At 41.4% G+C, this 20605-nt stretch overlaps 2 protein-coding genes across 3 annotated transcripts in view; both read right to left on the bottom strand.

Moving 5' to 3' along the window:
* Positions 1-1323: 1323 nt before the first annotated feature.
* The window catches only part of atf7ip (activating transcription factor 7 interacting protein), a 34666-nt gene continuing 15384 nt past the window's right edge, over positions 1324-20605 (bottom strand). The window contains exons 1-14 of one of the 2 annotated variants that reach the window (XM_015002388.2): positions 17991-18772; positions 14199-14251; positions 12891-13406; positions 12348-12759; positions 11651-11829; positions 11426-11563; positions 11265-11336; positions 9659-9753; positions 8157-8221; positions 6665-7348; positions 6469-6576; positions 6287-6364; positions 2503-2585; positions 1324-2238 (exon numbers count right to left, since the gene is read on the bottom strand). In XM_015002388.2, coding sequence (XP_014857874.2) covers positions 1786-2238; positions 2503-2585; positions 6287-6364; positions 6469-6576; positions 6665-7348; positions 8157-8221; positions 9659-9753; positions 11265-11336; positions 11426-11563; positions 11651-11829; positions 12348-12759; positions 12891-13400 — 2877 coding nt within the window. In that variant the 5' untranslated portion in view covers positions 13401-13406; positions 14199-14251; positions 17991-18772 and the 3' untranslated portion in view covers positions 1324-1785. Of the gene's footprint in view, positions 2239-2502; positions 2586-6286; positions 6365-6468; positions 6577-6664; positions 7349-8156; positions 8222-9658; positions 9754-11264; positions 11337-11425; positions 11564-11650; positions 11830-12347; positions 12760-12890; positions 13407-14198; positions 14252-17990; positions 18773-20605 lie in introns of those variants that run through there. The other variant, XM_088004960.1, reaches the window with a different exon arrangement.
* On the bottom strand, positions 3136-6280 carry LOC148161105 (uncharacterized). The gene has a single exon (XM_088004969.1). The coding sequence runs from the start codon at positions 4530-4532 to the stop codon at positions 3387-3389; it is 1146 nt and encodes a 381-aa protein (XP_087861095.1). The 5' UTR covers positions 4533-6280; the 3' UTR covers positions 3136-3386.

Raw genomic sequence — 20605 nt, 5'->3', positions numbered from 1 at the left:
GTAACTACAAACGGATTTCGGCTATCACGGGTTATTTTCGGAACGCAACCCCTAAGAAAAACAAGGGTTCGCTGTAAATGTAGTGTTTACTTAATTATTTTCAGTTTTGTCAATAAAGCGTAACAGGATAAATTTCAAAATGTTGTAAAAACTTTTTTAAAAAATAAAAATTTGTGGAAAAAAGCATCCACAAGCATCCTCATTCCAAACACATTCACTTAAATTTTCACTTTATGGTACATGTTCACATTATTTATTGACTGTATATCAAATATATTTTAAATTTAACTTAAGATATGACATAATACAATATATAATATTCAATAAAATACAAAGACTTAAATCTTATTCTATGGACTAGGAGGGGTGGCCAAGTCCAGTCCTCGAGAGCCGCCATCCTGCAAGTTTCAGATGCATCCCTGCTTCAACACACCTGAATCAAATGACTGGCTCGTTATCAGGCCTCTGTAGAGCTGATCCCGGTCTGTTGGAGTAAGGATACTTCTAAAACTTGCAGGATGGTGGCTCTCGAGGACTGGACTTGGCCACCCCTGGAGGTCATCAAATCACTAAGTTGCCTGTAGGGATTTTTAATGTCCAGCAGGTGTCAGTATTCAGTGACACAGTATCAACACAGAATCGACACAGTTTTGCTGTGGGTCGAAAAGATACACCCATCTCTAATTAACAGCCGCCTCATTCAGCTCTTTGCGATGCGGGATAGTGGTTTACAGCGCAGGTAACTTCCGGTATGCTTTCGTAGCGCCGAACTGGCGCATTACATACGTCACGAACAAACGTTAGCGATTGAGTAAAATTTTAAACTTTCAAAATAGGCCACACCTCCAGGAAGCAATCGTTTCTCAATAGTCGACAGCCCCAAGCCTTCTGTACGAAGCTGATAGCGTAGACAAGCGGCTGTTTTTTTTTTTTTTTTTTTATCAGGCTACCACGTAACGGACTAAATGGTAATTATTGAGCGTTTACATTATCATCTACCACCCCCGGTGCACCACCTCCATCCGGCAAGATTAGAGCCAGTGATATGGCATGTGCAGTCATGATGCATTTAAATACGGCTCAATAAAACACTTTACCGCATGTTAAGGAATTCAGTTGTTGCAACGACAAAAAAGTGCGGGGAAACAGAGGGCACAGCTCCCACGCCTGTTACAATTATGTCTTCAGCTCAAGGTCCAGGGCCAGTTCTGCAGGGGCACTGGGCTCTGTTGGTCCCTCTAAAGAGTATTAATCATATCACCATGATCTCTGTAGGTCACTGTTGCACATTACAAACCAAAAATTTAAATAAAGAGATTAAACTTTAATAAAACTTTTTATTATGTTTTTCAAAGTCTGGTTGCCAGACAGAACTTAAAAAAGTTATTCTGTTTCTACCACACAAGTATACATATTTGTGCAATCGAGTTGAACAATGAACAATCTTGCCACCTGTCATCAAGAAAGGAAAAAAAAACAAAACTGAACAGTCTTGGTCTGAGTTGCAGGAGTGAACATAAATATCTGACCTGGCAGAGGGCAAAAATAATACGGTCTTTTACACAACAGCTTAGATCACAAAAGAATACATCACATACAGAGGAATCAGACAGCCAGCAGTTTGCTGGTTCATTTATCTGAGTCCAGTTTTTTTGTTTTTTTTATGAAGACGTATTTACAGATACTGTCTGTTCAGCTTACAATATTTGAAATCATAAAAACAGGAAAAAAAAAAAAAAGAAAAATCATAAGTAGAAGCTGAAAAAATGTCTATTTTGTATCGGCTTAGCTTGAACTGGAACTGATAACATTTGTGCATTGAGGTTCACAGAAAGAACCGTAGCGCCCATAAATGTCTTTGGCTCGAACTGCAAAATAGTACGTGGAGCCAGACTGGAACTGGGTCAGTGTGCAAGCCATGGGCAGAGGAAGGGCGTTCACTTCCCCTATCTTCTTCCAGTGCTGTTGAGCCGTACCGCTACTAGAGTTGTCTTGATGGAAGGCATAGAGGTGATAGCTGTCCACAGTCGCGCAGGTGCGATCGGTTTCTGCAACGCTCCAGGACAGCACGATACCGGTCTGACCCGGCACCAACTTCAGCTGAAGTTGCTGGGGGGGCGAGGTCTGCTCCGCCTCTGGGGGCAAACGCTGAGGCGCCGGAGCGGGAGGGAGAGGAGGGAGCGCCGAGCTGGGGCCACGGGTCGTTGTAGTGGTTACAGTGCGGGACTTCAAGGATTCCTTCACAAGAGAGCAATGAGAAGAGCGGTTGTAATTTCAAAAAGCAAACAAATGCCTTCATAAGTGAGTAAATATTATAGTGAGTTTCTTTCATGCTTTCCACCAATCCCAAACACCTCTTAATACATAATTACTGAGAATCGCAGTACTTCTAATTAATGGCTCAACCTATCTTACACAGTAATAACTGCATTAGAGTGGAAGAACATACAGCATTATAAATACATCTGAATGAAATATATTAAGGAAGCTTCATATGTTCACCTGTGGGGGGCGGTGATGCACCGTTATCTGGGGATTGCTTGTTGAGTTCGGATTGGTTTTTGGGGATGATCTTGGTCCTGTACCTGTGAAACAGGAATAATCATACACTATATCATAGGCATCAATTAAATACCATAAAAACAAAGCATAAATGTGAATTTCTTAAACATTGGAAATATTAATGGTTTGGGCCAGTAAGGACTGGTTTCCATACAGAACTGGCCACATTTACTGGTGCCACTGTTGAAGTATTACTGCAGCGGAATGAAAACTAAAAAATGAATTTTAATTTGAGCAAATTTAATAACCAAGATTTGTCTTGAAAATGCATTGCTTTGTGGGATTGCTGGGTGGCTCAGTTGGTAGAGTGGGCACACTATGTGCAGAGGTTATAGTCCTCGTCGTGTTTATCCCGGAAAGAAAAACAAATGTTGGCAAGAAGAGGGAAGAGAATAAAAGAGAATCTGGGACTGTATTATCTTGACTAAAGAAATTACGCAAACAGAAATAGTTAACACTAGAACAGCCACAAGCAGTCATTTTGGTTTGTTGACCTTGTAAGTTTACTACTAAAATAATTTATCTAAATGTTTTTTTGTTTTTTTTTCAAACTAAAATAACCCCAAAACAGACTTTTCATTCAGTAGACAAAGTTTAATTAAGCGTTAAGTTTTTACTTGCATCGATCATCAACATTCAACTATTACAAGCGAATTTTGTTAACTTATCAAAAATCTAAACGAAATGACTACATACAGCAAAAATATTTAACATCAAGTATGAAATAAAGTAACAGAACACAAATTTGATGTCAAAAGCAGAAAAAGAACAATGAACACAAGAACTATGTACATTATTTACAATGAAGCTAAAGAAATCATTAATCATTCGCAGCGAGTGCAGATCACCACTGTTCGCCTGGCGCAACTCCCACACACAGATTTAAGGCATTTGCTGCAAATGTTAGAGGTTTTATTTTTACTGCAGTATTTCCGCACTTGGCACTGCTTCCTTGCAAGGCTTTTGGACACTTTAAAGTCCAAATGACTAAGACTTTCACTTTGCTCAACCTTCTTTGGTTGTCGTCTCACCTCTATAAACTCTGCACAAAGCTCCTCTCCTAGCTGCTGCAGAAACCTGCACCATGGGATCTGGGTGCCAGTGCACTGCTGGAACAGAATGTGAGCATTTATTCCCGCAAGGTCCAGTATGTTGTAAAACACAGCAACATACCATCTCCGTGTACCACGCTTTACTGAGTATTTCCTTGCCATGTGATCCAGAATGTCCTCACCATATTTTGTTTTTTTTTTTTTGCCGTATTGCACAGACTCTGGTTTTGCCTTCAGCCCATCAATAAAATACGGGTTCACAGTACTGAGACTACAGGCATTTCTGCGGATCTTCCTGGGCTCCAAGATGGTAGCCAGTTTTAGAGAGGGGAAGAAACCATCAGTGTTGATGTTTCTTCCCTTCCCCATGAATGGCTCCAACAGATTCACAGCTACTTCCTCCTCTAGAAGCATTTCCTCCTCTCCCAAATGAGGAGCCCCATTCAGCATGTATTTTGACTCGACGTCCACTGCCAGCCAAAATTTGATTCCAAATTTACAAGGCTTGTTTGCCATGTGCTTTATAAATTTACACTTGGCCTTGGTGGGGAAAAGCTGCTCTTCAATGATGATGTTGGCATCTGGATTGTAACAGGCAATACAGTTCTTCACAAACATGTTCCAGGTAGCTGAGATCCTGTCTTCCATCAGTCGTGAACATTGACTTTTATTCTGATTGAAACTGAGAAACCTCATGATGTCTTTGAACCTGTCTCTGGACATCGTTTCCCTGAAAAACCGGAAGCCCCATTTCTCCGACCAGAGACTGCCCAAGTCCATATATTTTGTTCCCTTAGCTCCACAGATATACAGGATGCCGATAAAGGCTTTCAGTTCAGACATCGTCATGTCCCACGATCTGTTACTCAGATGTTGATGAGCTTCAGTCACAGTACTTTTCCTGATGTGCTTTAGCATGCTTGGGTCAATAATGCACAGGAAAGCAGTGAGTGCACTATTGATGCTGTGCTTTGAGTAGAGAGTTGGGCCAGTGGCTTCACTGAGGACATTTTCACTCTTCCACTTCCCTGGATGCTCAGCAGTCCACACAGATTCCTCCTTTACATTTTCCACCTTCACCGCCGCCAGTAGGCTGGCCTTCGTGTTGGCATCAGGTGTGGAAGCTGGTTCAGTATGCCCTATGATGAAAATAAATTGGCAATAAATAAGGTTGCCATACGATAATCCGGCCTACGTTGTAGTATTATCATGATTCATCAACCTGATGATTTAGCCAACAAAGTGCCTGCAATTAACCCAGCTTAGGAAAGCTCACCTGACACTTCAGCTTTTATAAATGCCTTGATGGGACGGTCAGAAAACATTAGGGGTCTCCTTTTGCTTGAGTCGTCCTCTGACTCAATCTCTGAAGATGAGGAGTTTTCATCCACCGAGGAATCGTCGATATCATCAGACTCCTCCTCCAGGTCAGATCGTCCATCGAAATTGTAGCTGTCCATGTTCAGTCTTTCCAATGCCATTTCTACAGTCATCTTTCTTTTATCAGCCCCTCCTGGATTTCCTGATTGTTTTTGTGTTCATAAATCGCAGATTTTGTACCGCATCACAAAATCACAAAATTTCTTGCGAATATTCGCAAGAAATTTTGTGATGTTTTTCCACAAACACCTTCTAAAATCTTAATTTTGAAGTAGTTAGATTAGAAAAAAAAATGCAAAGAAATGTGTATTCTTTACAGAACTTAAATAGCTGGATTTTTGTTATCCACAATAAAGCAGACTACAACATTACATCAAATTAAGCTAGAGACGCAGTATTAGAAGCAAAAAATACTGCCACCTGCAGGTGGGAGTTAGCAGTGACTTGACCCTAATGTCTATGCTGCTTTCTCTCCTCGACTTTCATCTCCGTCTTTCCCCTTAAACTTTTTCTGCACCTTTCTCCATTTCTTTTCTCTTTTCTTGTCTGCATCCATGTCCATTACATTTAAAATAAACCCAAAGAAACGACACAAAGAACAATGATTTAGGCCATTTCTGCAAAAAATGCAGTGGTGAGTTGATTTTGTTTTTTGCGATTGCTGAATTGTAAAAAACTGGAGGGACTGTTTCATACCTTTGTATAATTTTCTATCTTTCTTTATAGTTTCAGACATAAAATAAACAATTAGGAGAACAAACACCGCTGCAGATGCTCTTTGACACATGGCTGTCATATTTCCCACCTTCTATTTTTATCTTTCCCAGGAAAATCAAAATAGACCAGCACAAAATGCCCACCTGTGGCCAAAACAGGTAGAAACGATTGTATTTCATTCGTCTTTTGAACACTAAATATGAAATCCATTTAATTCTGAATATTTACATAGTTTTTCAGAAACGTCGGGGACCAGCAAGGATTTGTATGCTTTGCTTTGATAAAGTAATTAAACATGCAAAATGAAAAGCAGTCAAAAGCACCATCACAGCCATCCTAGAGTTAAAGATCCCTCTGTCTGTTCACGTTACCCGTAATTTCACAGAAATGAGGATGAACAACTCATTACCAAAGTGGCAGATGGTGGATTTTTCTCAGATTTTGTAACCACAATAAAAGATCAACTTATTTGAAGGCTTTTCACTCATCTTTATCATAGGTGAGGAAAATTGGGGCTGGCATTAAGTTTTAAAATAGAAAATAAATTCATGCTCATTGTAATTTGTTGCTCTTACTGTTGGGAATGCTGATCACTGGGTTAGGCCGGGGGCCAGAGGAGGGCGTTGCACCTTGCGCAGTCTTCACCCCTGTCACTGAATAACACAGGAAGCATGATAGTTGGATCATAATGGGAAAAAAAAAAAAAAAAAAGAAGACTCCAAATCAGTTTTTAAATGAGAAAAATGCTCCTTTGTACCTTGTACATCGTCGTCATCCTCGGTGAGGTCAATGACAGAGCCTTTGGGTCGTGCTGGAGGGGGAGGTGCAGCTGCTTTAGATGGAGTGGGTACAGAAGCTTGGTTGTCTAAGTAGAATAGAACATTGCTGATGAAGATGTGTAACTAAGAGGAGAGGAAGTGAGCATTGGCCCACTAATCCTACAATTCCCTCACCTGTCTTGGATGTGAGAGACATCCCCTGTGGTGTTCCTGGTGCAGTGGAGCCCGTCGCTGCTGGCCCTGAGGTTGCAGGTGACGAGGCTGAAGACACAGCGCCGGCCACGGACACAGACTGAGCCGGGGCTCTGACTGTGGTCACAGACACCCCGGCGTTGGGTGTGGTTATTCTTCCCGCCCCACCTTGATACACGGCTCGAGCTAGGGAGATTTGCGTTGTGGCCACCTGCCCGGAAGAGGCCTGCAGAGTGGGAAGGGCGGCAGCTGTGGAGGTGGGGGCTGACGCCGTGTTGGCCGCAGGAGAAGGCTTGAGGATGAAGGTGGTGGTGGACGGAGTGGTTTTGGCCTTGTTCAGGGAAGTGGCTGCAGCCAAAGAGGAGACGGGGAAGTTGACGAGCGTTCCTGTTTGGCCGTTGACCGACAGAGGCAGCTGGATAACCAGTGGCTGGCCTGCGGTCACCATGCTGCTCCCGGGTGTTGTTTTCAGCACCAGAGTGCCCGGTTGGCTTTGCGTGGTGATGCCCGTAGAAAACGTGGAGCCGGCGTTAGAGCTGGAGGTTATCAGCTGCAAGATGGAGGGGACTAGGGTGGTGGTGGAGGTGGAAGCTGGGGCTAGGGCTGAAGCCGAGGCGGAAGCTGGGGGCGCTGTAGAGACCGACAGAGGAGCAGCGACTGGAACCACTGCATTGACAAATTAGAAAAATCAAGCGGATGAGTAAGAAAGAGCCATGGAAACTTTGAAATACCCTGTAATTTGGTTATTTTGTGACTCCTTAACACATTAATTTTGTCAACCACAAACTTCAACCCAGGGCATCTGGAGTTCATCATTCGGAAGTTGAATCAAAGTGATTCATGGTTTTTAAAATGCTTTATGATTTAAAATCCCAAGCAACATAGAAGATATGTCAGGAAGAAAGTTGTAGAGGGGTTTTATAATCGAGGGTTGCCATTTAATCTATAGAGAATGCCCACAAGGGTCACGTCACAGTGCATTCTGGGAAGTGGTTGCTCCATGTCAGCTTTGTTAAGGCCAATTCTATACGACGTAGTTGAACAAAGAGTAAACTAGTGATCCTGACTTGCTCACATAGTTTGTGCCAAAAACATGCACTCAGTACATAAACTCATGGATGTTTTCTGTGCAGCAGTTTAACTTCAGATCTTGTGGAGTTTCAGAACACATCTATGGAGTGACTTGGCCAAAAGTCAGCAAATTGGAATATTTTGAAGAAGAATGTTGTTCCCTCACCACAACCTCAAAGTAGCATAGTGATTGGAACCAGTGCAGCCAACAGCATGTTCTATAAAGTGAATGCTGCATAAACTCCCCCATAAATTAAAAGTCATTTTAAGTGTCTCTGGTATTTAACTAACTCTACATGGGGTGCTGAATACAAATGTGCCACTTCATAACTTTGAGGTCGGAACTGAACAAAATAAGGTCAAGTTGAAGTTATGTGGATAATTTTGAAGCGTTTTTACTTACCAGCGGTGCTGGATGAACCAACAGCTGCTGTAGTCTGCTTGACTTCAACAGAGGTCCGGACTGGCCTGTTCAGAAAGATTGCTTATGCTTAGGATTACTGATATAAGAAGCCAAGTACGTCCATTGACAGGATGACGACTAACTGTGTGGTGGTGGGGACAAATAATTTTATTCCATTTCATACAGCCATTTTTTCACATCTTGCAGATAGAGACTCCAGCTCACAGGCAAAGTTCAGGTTTAATTCTACATTACAGCGTCAGGTTTAAATGTTTCTTCTTTTTTTTTTTTTTTCAAATGATGTAAAGCCACCAGGAGTCCGTGTTAACATGTTAGTGATTCGTCTAAATAAAGTGTCCTATGTGCTCTAGGTTGATCATTGACAATTGTCCCAGAATGTTTTCACTTCGCTGTGTCAAAAGAGCAAAGGAGTACTGTCGTCGTATTCGCGGAAAAAATCTGGCCTCCTCTTTACTCGGAGTATTTCATTGATGGCGTCTCGGATCTCTCTCCACCTGTCAGTGGACAGGAACGGAAAACGACGGTCGATGTACATCCTTATTGTCCTCCTCAGGTTTCTGGGCAGAGCCTCCTTGCCCATCAGTCCAACATAATTGACCTTTGCGACCCAGTCACAGTAGACGTCATATGGCACCAAGTACCGGAATATGTAGGACGCATAGCGGTCGGGTCTGGGATTCCCTGAGCTTCTCTGGCAGTTGTGATAAAGTACTCTCTCCAACTGAGACGAAATTGTGCGGAGCTTTACATCAGCTCTGCATCTTCCCTCACTGTGCTCTGCCAGCATTCTTGCCATGGCTGTATGGCGTGCCATGTCTGGCTCCTTCTCCTCCTTAATTTCCAGCTCTTCTTTCTCCTTCTTGACAGGCAGTGCAGGAGTCCTGCCAAGAGAGGGCGCCCCTCCCTCTCTGGGCGCCTCAACTGTCTGCCCACGGAGCACGCTGTTGGGAGGAGAGGTGCAGTTTTAACTACACTCTGCACTGCCTGAAGAAACGCTCAGGTTATCACATTGTAGAACGTCACAAGACTCAGGACAAAAGGTGAAAAACACCGGGGCACGGGGAGGGGGTGCGTTTATTCCTAGCAAGTACTAGGAAGTGCTCTAAAGCTGATCCTGACAGGATAGGAGGATTGAATTTTTCTGTCCATTAGCTTTATGTTCACTTTTACTGGTTACACTTAGCAACCTGGGACAATGTCATCGGATGGCGCTCTGCACGGTCTCCTGTGTAGTACTGGCTTCAGTCCGGTATTGTCACGTTCTTACAAAAAGCCAAATTCTAGTCACACAAAATATTACAGACAGCCTTTACGTACAAAACACAGCTGCTGCGGAAATATTCAGTCACATGATGATAAAGGCTTGAAAATGTGAGTTTCCAGTCAACTTGTAAAAATAACCGTTATAAATTTGAGAAGCTACATTAGTTTCGTAAATTAACAACCACAACGGTAACTACACTTGGTGAGCAGGTACTTACCGCTGAACTTGGGAGTTGTTTGTAACAGTTGCAGTCTTGGCGGCAGCAGTAGCAGCGGCGGCAGCAGTAGCAGCAGCGGCAGCAGCAGCAAACGCCTGTGGAAATCAAACGGTCATCTTTTAGATCAGACCTAGACATTTTAGACCCTCTGCTGAAAGGCCAGTCTGTGGTTGAGGTAACAAGAATGTTTTGAAGGATATTTTTTTTCTTTTAGTTAATTTTGTAAGGAAGACTGAAATTTGAGTGACAAATTCCTTTTGTGGCCCTGAATTGTTTTGTCACAATGTCACACCCTAGTAACATATCAGGCAGCAAAGGACTCAAAACGTAGCTATGAAGAATAAAGGAAGTAAAAACAAACTAATTTAAGACATGCTAAAAACCAGCTAAAGTTAGTGCAGCATGGCATCAAAGGTTGGTTACTTAAGAGCTGAGTCACAAACAAGAAGCGAGTCTAAGTTGGCAAAGAAGAAAAAAAAAAAAAAAAAAAAAACACAAATTACTAGGAGTGCACCGACTACAGTTTTCTAGTCCAATGCTGATCTTGGAAAAGCCCGACTTGCCGATTCCGTTTTTGCCTGATATCAATTCTTGCCTGAAAGGTTGCTAAAGATAGTAAAAACGTTGCTGAATTGGGGTGACCATTTACTGCAAACGTGCAGGCATGATCTGGTGGGCCGGTCTGTCAGTCAAACCTCTCTCAAGGGAGAGCAGAAGAGGACAGTGGTTGATTTTTAGATCTTTGCTGAGATGGATAAGATCAGTGTCACATGTAAGCATCGGACGATCACTGATCTCCCAAGATTAAGGAAATTGGCTGGCCAATAAATCGGTGCAGCCCCTACAAATGACCAAATCTCAAATTACAGTGGCAACCACACGATTTATGGATGAATGTAGAGTAAATAAGTTAAGTATTCTTCCCATATTAATTGTTGGCTAATATATTCTTAGTGCTATGAACGTGCATTTTATTTCCTAATATGACATATAGTCAGATGGACAGCACCTCAAAGCACGAGTTGCTCACTGAACACAAATGATGTCACCCAAAATGTTAACAGTAGGAACCACAGATGAAAAAAGACAGAAGAAAATGGACATGTACTGCAAATAATATCGCAATATTTAACAATATCATCGCTGTTACAAGATGTTCTAATATTGTGCAGCCTAGATACCAATATGTTATTTAACTAGATGGCGACAAAAGACACATATGATGGTAGTTATGACACACAAGATACTGAGTTGGAAGCAACAACACTACGATTTTCTAATATTGTCCAGCCGTATTTTAATTATTTATTAACTCAAAAAGGTTCTACTTGGGGAGAATGTTCTAACAGCCTTGATGTAGCAGTTTTCTTCCTAGTACTTTTGGGAGAATCTTATTAAAATCATATTTAAGTTACATGGCAACATTTTTGGATCAGCAGTGTTCATCCAGCCCCTTATAACAATCGATGGCTCACGTTGCCATTTGAGAAAAAAAAAAAAAAAAAAAAAGGAGAGAATTACCTAGCCCCTGTTTTATGGCATGATCTCACTACAACTTTAAATATGTCAACCATATGAAACAATAAGGCAGAAAATCCCATTTTACCTCCTGTTTTCTTTTGTTTTCTGACACCTGATTCGCCTCTCCAAACTTTTTGGCCAGTCGAGCAATCTTGCTCTTAGAGAAATGAATAAAAAAAGTTAGATTCCTAGCGGTGTTACAAGCCTGTAGATTTTCTTCAAGCGGAAGACTCCCCGTTTACTTACTTGGAGTGAGTTGATGGCAGTTTGGTGTTTAGTGGCACAATCGATTTTATCTACTCTGTCCTTTAACTCCTGGAAATGTTTGTCAAAGATTGTCAGCTCCAAGATCTTCAGACGCTCATTCACAAGCTGCTGGACGATCTGAGAAAGGAAATAAATATTCTGCGAGCTTATTCGTCACAAACATCAGAAATCTTTTTGCCAGCCCAAGAGACGCAGAAAACAAACCTTTTCCAGTTTTTGCTGGTTGCCACCTTTTGCGGTGATTTTGAGCTCCAGTTGGGCCTCCAGCTCCTCGTGCTCAACCTTGGGCCTCTTCCCCTCTTTCTTCACAGTCACTGCGTCGTTTTCATTTCCCTCTGATAAAGTGCGCTTCAGTCCCGAGTTTGAGCTCTTCTGCCCTTTATCTGTGAGTGAAATGAAGACACACTGGTAATGACCCCGTTTGGCTCAGTTGTTGTTCTACATCCTAACCCTACATAGATGCAAAGCTAGTTGAAACATACTCCCTCCCCCCACACAAAAAAAAAAAAACACTTTTAAAGGAGCCAAACTTTACAGCAAAATATTTTGAAAAAAGAAAAATTTGAAAACCAAATCTTTCACTTGACAAACATGCAACAAGCACAAAAAAATACTTTTGCAAGGCATGCTTGTCCAAGTCTGTTATTTTGTCTAAGGCAGTGCTTCTCAATCCCAGTCCTCAGGCCCCCCTGCTCTGCATGTTTTAGATGTGCCCCGTTAATCACCCACAGATTCAATCCAGGTGTGTAGCAGAAGGGAAACACCTAAAACATGCAGGACAGGGGGGCCTGAGGACCGGAATTGAGAAACACTGATCTAAGGTGACATTTATGGCAGTTTTACTTCAGATCTATTTTTCTTATATGGGAGGAATAGAAGGAGCTTGTTATGATTTCTATACCTGTGTTACAAGGTGGGGTGGATGATGGTCGAGTTGGTCCTTCCTCTTGTCCAGCATCACCTTTTTCCTTTTTGAACTCCACTTTCACTGAGTTCACCTCCATTTTTTCCTCCGCATTCGAGTCTTTCTCAACAGAGGCTTTGTCGCTGTCTTCCTCTTTGCTTTCAGCTGTTGGTCGTTTGTCCTCACCAGACGCAGGGGGATGTGTTGAAGAATCGGAGGGTGCTTCGCCGGGGGAAGGAGGCTTTTCATGTTTTGCTGTGGACGAGGATTCCTCAGAGTCTACGTTTGTTGAGTCGTTTTCTTCGTCCATTGGCTCTATACATTCAGACATTGCAGATGGTTCAGGAGACTGTTTGTCAGAGTCCTTTTCCAACTCCTCAACTACTTCCTCTGGTGCAGCCGTTTTCTCCTGAATGAGGATATCAACAATGAATTAATTCAATATATTAATGGTAAACTTTTTTAAATTCAAAGTCACCATTAAATGTAGCTAAATATTAAATAAAGTGTTTTGAATGTCGATGATTTCTGAGCATTTACCTCCGTTTCATCCACTGGAATCACATCAGCGTCTTCCTTCTGTTGCTCTGTACGTTCTGCAGACACCGGTGCGGCAGACGCGCTTTGTGGGGACGGTGAAGAACTTCTCTTCTCTTCATCCTCCATCTTCTTTGCATCGTGGGATTCTGAGGGTGGTAGCGACGACTGAGACGTAGCTTCTTCCTGTGGGTTGGGACTTTGGGAAGAGCCAGGGGAGGGCGACAGATTCAGGGACAGGAAGGGCGCCGGCGAGCTCAGGGATCCCGGAGTGGCGGGGGAAGCCGCCTGAGGAGAGTTGGGGTCGGAGGAACTGCTCTGCTCCTTGTCGCCGACCTTTTGCCCGTCTTCCTTATGCGTGCCATTCACCAGCGGCGGCGGGGACGGGTTGGACAGACCCGGAGCAGAGTTCAGTAAAGTGCTGTGAAGGCTTTCCAGTTGCAGACGATCACTAATCTTCATGGTTTTCCTGGCACGAAAAATTTTCTTTTTTTCCTCTGTCATAACTTCCATTTCTTCCTGCAAGGTGACAAGAATAGATTAGATTTCAGAGGCTGGACCAGTCAGTTCCGCCCAGGAGTCTGGTCGTTACGCCCCGACAGCTGTAGAGCCTGATCCAAAACACTAGAGGTCACTGTGGAGCTCTTCTACCTTTTTGTTTGCTCTTTTCTAGAGGGTTCCTTCACAGCTCTGAGAACCAATCAGTTCGGAATAAACAGTATTCTGCAGCCGATTTCTCAGTTTTAAAGTAAAATCAGGCAGATCCTTAAAATCTGATCCATATTGTCTCTGTTTTAGAGGCAGAACCAAAAGTAGCATCTCTGTAAGTCAGAACCTCTTTTTTGAGTCAATCAACAAAAAAAAAAAAAAAAAAAGAAAAATGAAGTCTAAAATCCTAATTTTGTTTGGATTGGGCTATCAACTTCCTGTTTACCAAAGCCCGGATCCAGAGAACAGAAGAAAAGGACACCGAGTTGAAACAGCAGCTGTAGCCCAGGCTTTCTCCCTTCCCCCACTTCAGCTATTGGCGGAATCCTCAGCCAATCAGAGCGGACTAACTGGGGCAGTCCTTGCAGCAGCAAAGAGGTTATGCAAAACATGGAAGGCTGTCCGTACAAGGTTTTTGTTTCCCCACACACGGTACAACTAAGGCTAGTTGTAGAATTGCTTTAAATCTCCATTTTAGGAGCCTACATAACTGAGAGCTCTTTCATTCATTAATGAGATTTACATTCAAATATATGATGAGGGAAATTGCTGCAAAAACAGCAATACTAATAAAATAAGTTGGACTTTTAATCTGGGACTCACCTTCAAACCAAAAGGTCCTTGGTCATGGATTTAACACCAGCTTTGTCGGCAACCTGAACAGGTAAAAAAAAAAAAAAAAAAAAAAAAAAAGATTCTTTAAGTGATTTTTTTAGCAACAAACATGTCGAACAAATTATGATGTAAGCCTAAATTTAGCTCCGCTGAAAAACAATTATCCATCAGGATCCTGAAGAGATTTATTGAAGTATGTAGAGCTTCTAACATCGTAGCACACAGAAAAAGATCAACACAACAACAACTATATAAAGAGCTGTTCTGCTGAGATGCAGCAGAAAGATACTTAAAAAAAAACTCATTTTATTAACAATGACAAACTTTCTTATTTGGTCAAACACCAGACAAGACTTATCTCTATGTTGACAGTTGAGACACAATCATCAAATGCTGACTTTTCTTCCCGTATTTAAATAATCAAAAATCTCCGATCAATACGATGGGATCAACAGCAGAGCTAAAGGTTTCTGTTGGCTTCGTGGCGGGAACAAGGTTTAAAAGCTGGGTCTGATGATCATTTTCTGTGTAAAGTTGGTTAGCTTTACTGTTTCTGCATTGCTGATCTGTAGGACTGCAGCAGACTCGGTCATGTGACACCGCTACAGTCAAACAATGTTTGATTTAGCCTTCTGCACCTTTGCAGGCAGCTCCATGTATGTGGAAAAGTACTAGGACGGAGTGTATACTTTACACTGTAAAGCACCAGCGCAGGATGCTGGCGCACACGCTCAACACCCTAAACCATCTCTGCTCTGTTCTCCCACTGGAAGCATGCTCCTTGCAATGATTATCAAATCTTTGGCTTAAAAAAAAAAGAGGCATTTTGTACTGTTTAATACAATAACAATGTTTAAGAAAGAAAGCAGTCAGCATTAAGAAATGGGGCGATGTGAAATAGCAAGAATGATCAATGTTCCACTTCACATTCCAATCTGATTGCAGACCGCGCGGAGCATATTGTCTGCCCTCCCCCATCCTACGGCCTCAATAACCGAGCCTGGATTCGGTGCAAAAACTCAAAATGGCTGCCAGCTCTGCTGTTCGTTGTTAAGCTGAAATCTGTAGCTAGCTGAAAAAGGACTCCGTCAGATGGATTGGGTTGCAGCGCAACCGTGTATAATAAGGTGTCCTTGCTGAGCAGAAGGCATCAGCAACCAGAAAGAAAACTATTGAAATAATATAATTTTTCAAAACATGTAACTTCTTGTTTTAGTAGCTAGTACGAGTTCTTTCTTAAATTCATCAGACATACGGCCATTTACCCTAATGTAATTGTTGTAATCAGAAAACTTTGCCAGCAACAACACTGCAGAAATGTGAGAAAGTTATTGCATGCAATATTTATGAACCAGAAAAATCACCAGATTTATTGTTAAACATGTTAATTGCAAGTTAATAATGTTAAAGCGTGATATGTTTCCTTCAAGATAGCATGGTTTGCTGATAAACCTTTCCTTTCTTGCTTCACTTGCTAAAGTCATCAGTATGACAACATCAGGTTTTAGTGCAAATGAGAGAGTGATGCTGATCTTTCCCAACTTTTTTTTTGCCACTTTTTTGATAAACAGCCGAAATTTAGAAAAGGTCAAACGCTGACAGCATTAAAAGGTGAAGACAAAAAGATATTCTCCTCTTGCGTTAATAGAAAAAAAAACCTTCATTATGTTATAAGCTTGTAAAACTCAGGGTATGAAAATGTCTGTCAACCCAAAAGTGTCTTCTGTTTCACTACAGTCATTCTTTTTAGTACTTTGTGCTGCAACATTTAGTACGTGTTGTAGTAACTTCATGTAAAACAGAAAATTACTTGTTTGGGACAACAATCTGAAATGCTGTATACGTGACCTCACAGAGGATGTGAAATATATAAAATCTAGCATCTTATGTTAGCGATTAGCATCAGTCGTTTGCTAGCATTGCACGTTCTGTGTGAGCTCCCTAGTGAGTGCAAATCCAAAACAAAATACTTATTATAATGCTGCCAACACTTAAATCCAGCTTACTTGGTGACAGAAATGGGGTGAAAGTTGAAAAAAGAAAAAAGAAAACTTTGCATCCAGCCTTCCCATTACCTGCTTTAAGTCCTGCTCTCTCTCAGCTTCAGTGTACCATAGACATAACTGGATATGTCATGGAAAGCACAGAATCCTTTTAGATAGCTTCACAAATCTCTGTGATAACTTCATTTTTAATACATAGCTGATACTGAAAATGGCCAACTTTAGCTACATACACTCCCGATCCTTTTGTTTAACTGCTTTTTGCCAAGATGAACTTTACATGATTGTTCATATAAGTTAAATGTACCTGGTATCAGATTACTATGAACAGTCTACAGCCATGAAGTGACATTGCGCACACATTGAAATGTAGCATCCTTATTCACTTATTTACCGCTGCACCATGTCACAAGTGTTCATTCTCTAGCTGTGCGATCTGAGCCGGTTAAAATACGACTTGCTCCATCAACCGTATCTTCTCTAATGTTTATAGTAGAGCAAGGGAATAAATCGATTTTATCAACTAATCCGATTTTCTTTTCACGAAAATTAGATTTCTGAGAATTTTTTTTTTTTTACCAATTCACTCCTTGGGCTTCCGTAGCACAGAGTAAAGTCAGCACCCCTAAGGCCTACCATCTTGTTTCACAAGCATATTTTACAGCTTGTACAAATCTGGACTTTGAATTCAGGTCATCTCCCAAAATAGATTACTGAGAATAAAGCCAAGTTTTAGGAAATTAAAAAAAATAGATTAAAATTGGAAATCAGTCTTGGTATGAAAATGAAAATGTATTTTATTTTTAAGCCACAACACCCAACCCTAATTTGTAGAGGCTTTCAAAGGTACCTATAGTACCTTTCAAGAAGATATCCAGGGTAATAAAGTAACCAATATTATTTACTTAGTTTTAGTTTTTGATCGACTTGTCAACATTCAGCTCCAATCACTTCGTCTTTGGTAAACCCAGTTGATGTCTCAGTCCATCTCTGCTTTTTGTACAGATCTTCTGCAGTTTGTGCAACAAGTCACAACAGGCACCATTCATGAAAGAGAATTAAACTTTGTAGCAACTCAGCTACTACCCATTTTTATATCTCATAGTTTATGGGATCCAAAATTTCTCAGTGTTTATAATAAAGCAAATGCTGTATTCACAAGTACCATTCCATAATACAAATGGAGGTCATTTAGTACTTTGTTTAGAAGGAAGTCCTACATTTTCAAGTTTTACACACAGAAACCACACAGGAACTGATGTCACAGATTTGTGAGGGTGAAGGAGAGGAATGCAAGGATAGCAGTAGCAACAAAAGCAACCAGCAATTTCACCAAACATCCAAAGCTGTTCTGTAGGTCATCAAGTTCATCCAGTTTGAGCAAATAAATTTTAATGACCTCTGTAAAAGTTGCCAGGTGACCTCCCTCCTCACACCTCCAGGGTTATTACACATACAACATCATCTGCACAATAATATAATTCATATGCAGCAGAGATATGGTAAGTGTTGGCATCTACTTAGGCAATCCCGAAGAACAATGATTCAAAAAACAAAAACAAAAAAAACAACAAAAAAAACAAAACACAAGTTAACTAATCTGAACATTTTGGTCTCTGCAACAACAAAAGTACAAACTTTAAGTATAAACCTTTTTTTTATTCCTACTAGAGAATACTCTAAAGGTTTAGCTAAAACATGAACCTTAAAACAGGAAGAACAAATCAGTCTCAATGAGGCAGAAATGTAAAGCATGCTTAAAAAAAGAAATGGCAACCTTCCGCAGGATGTGTGGGAAAGGGCCCTCCATATTATTTGCTGATTGTTGAAGCTGGGAGCAGCTGAGATGGCGGTGCCAGAATATAAAAGAAAAGGGGAGGGGCTCGGCTGGGGCCAGTCCATGTTGCTCCTAGCAGGGGTGTGTTCTCCACAAGGGTGTGTAGTCAAACTGAGAGCATTCTGGGCATCACCAAATCCCTTTAAAAAGACACAAAACTTTCTTCCCCAGTGCTTTCTGTGACATGCAGCGTAACTTCATACAGTATAAATTGAATAACCTTTTTTTTTGTCACTTGCTATAACTGAATCATACACCTGCAGGTATAAAAAATCCTAGATATTGTGCATGCTGCACTTTAAAGTGCTCTCTGGTGATTATCACTTACAGCCATAGCTAGCGGTGCGCAGACAGAGGGGAAGTACACTGCACAGCCTGTTGCATAGCAACACCCATCCCCCACCTCTAGCACTAACTAGTGCACAGTATGGAAATAACACCCAGCCTGGACTGTACCACTCTGACAAAAAAAGGCTAGGAGGGGAGGAGTGTCTGTTTGTCCTTTATTTGTCTTTTCAGCAGTCAACTGTAGCTTCTTGAGTAAAAAGGTCAAGAAAAGCACTGTAAAACCTGCTACTGTTATGACAAAGACATTGATTATCACTGTAAATTTTGAATGTGTTTAAATGATCGTTCACTGGACTGAAGATGTGGTGCTGCATTCATTTTTCTTATGCAATTAAAAATGAAAAGAAGTCCTTGGAACACATAATGCGTCACTGCGCTGTATAATTACAAAGAGATCAGCTAAAGTGCTATGTGCTATAAACTGAGCACAAATCATGTTAGCCTCAGCCTAGTTCTGTCACTCCACCGACGGTCTCTGTTTGGACTACAGAGAACCTTAGTCAGATGGCAATTTGATCTCAAAGGTCTCATACAGATTACAGCTAATGTCAAAAGGACAGGCTTTTAGAGAAGACCAAAATGTTCATTGTCTGGCAGAGTTATCTTTCTAAAATACAACATTTAAGTGGTGTCTTTTTCTCTCTCTCCAACCACCAGCAGCAGCATGTCTTTGTAAATGTATTTTTTATTTTTCCAAACTCTGAAAGCTTAGGAGATTTAGGTATTTAAGTATAAAAATACAAAGATGTGCTCCAGGATTAGGGAGGGCTCATTCCTTTAGTGCTAACTTCAGTTCAACAGACTATGTGAAATAACAATGGAACTGAGGACTTTGGTTTCTGGTTACTCCCACAACAAGTTTTGTTCTCCAAATGCCTTTTGCTTCAATCCAAATATTCCAGCCACAAAGCAGAAAAAAATATCGCCAAATTTTCAAACTATATTACGCCTTCCGAGTCTTTCAGAACAGGGTAGAGCACTGAAAATCTGAAAATTATTCTAAGAACTTTCTTTTTAGTAAATTACCTAATCGGAATGTGCTTTATTTCACCAACAACCAAGGAAACAACCATTTCCCAACAACAATTTACATTCTAATCATTCTCTTAATGTGTCATAGAATTGGAAGAAAAAAAATAATAAACCACTTTCAATTTGGCACAGCAACGCAAAAATCACCCAAGTTGAAGCTTAGCTAACAGTGCACGGCCGTCGCTAAATTGCAGAGGCACACAACACCTAATCTAGAAGCAACTGCCCCCCCCCCACCCCCACAGTCCTCCCACCCTTTCTGTCTCTTACACACAGGGCCTGTGTGTCTCTGGAACAGCCTCTCCTGCTCAAACATGGACTGTACCACTCTTATGGGGGAGGCGGGAAAACGAGTGGGGGAGGGGCGTGACAGACAAAAGCGAAGGGGAAAAAAAACAAAAAAACACCACCACAGCACTAAAACGGGCAATTTGACTGCTTTTAATGACTTTCAGTTTAACTTGACTACTTTCACACAGACCATGAAGGAACACACCTAATCTCTAGATTAAACCAAACAGGTAGCATCAAACCTCCTAAGAGGTCTATTTAAATCCTTTCCTTGCACATTAGCATATTTTTCCACTCATTCTCTCAGCATTCCTTACGTGTGCAAGTAACAACTGGCGCATATTAGCCACACAGTTGCAGGCTAGTTGCAGCAAGTGGGGGGAAAAAAAAAAAACAGAGCAAAGCCTGCCACACTGAGGAGTCTATCTGTCCAGCCTCTCAAACAGCAGGGAGGGGTTGGTGTTAAACAGGCTGAACCATTCCAGCAAGAGGGTGGATCCTTTCTACGAACAGGATCAAAGATACTAATTTTTAACTTCTCATAGGTAGATCACTTGGTGCATTAAAATGTCACATTTCAGTTTCTACATTAGTTGATTCTTAAACCCATTCACTAATATGTTGAAGACTCAGAAATAAACACGCTGGAATAAGATGAATCTGAGCTTTTCATTTTAAAAAATACTTTAATATGTCTTCTTGTAATTTCTCACCTTCACTAAGAACACTTGTTTTGCAAAGAACAACAAAACTAGCTGTGTATTTATTGCCCAACCCCCCTCCTCTCTGTCTGCCACTGTAGAAACACAAAATGGCCACCAGTGTTGCTGCGAACAGCATGCCGAGCACAAGCAAGAGCAGATCAGATTACTGACTCCGCCCAC

This window comes from Poecilia mexicana, unplaced genomic scaffold (genome assembly GCF_051168715.1).
Source record: "Poecilia mexicana isolate PSO_F unplaced genomic scaffold, ASM5116871v1 scaffold_1, whole genome shotgun sequence".
Lineage (NCBI taxonomy): Eukaryota > Metazoa > Chordata > Actinopteri > Cyprinodontiformes > Poeciliidae > Poecilia > Poecilia mexicana.
Note: the sequence above shows the minus strand (reverse complement) of the source record. Positions and strands in the feature narration are given on the sequence as shown.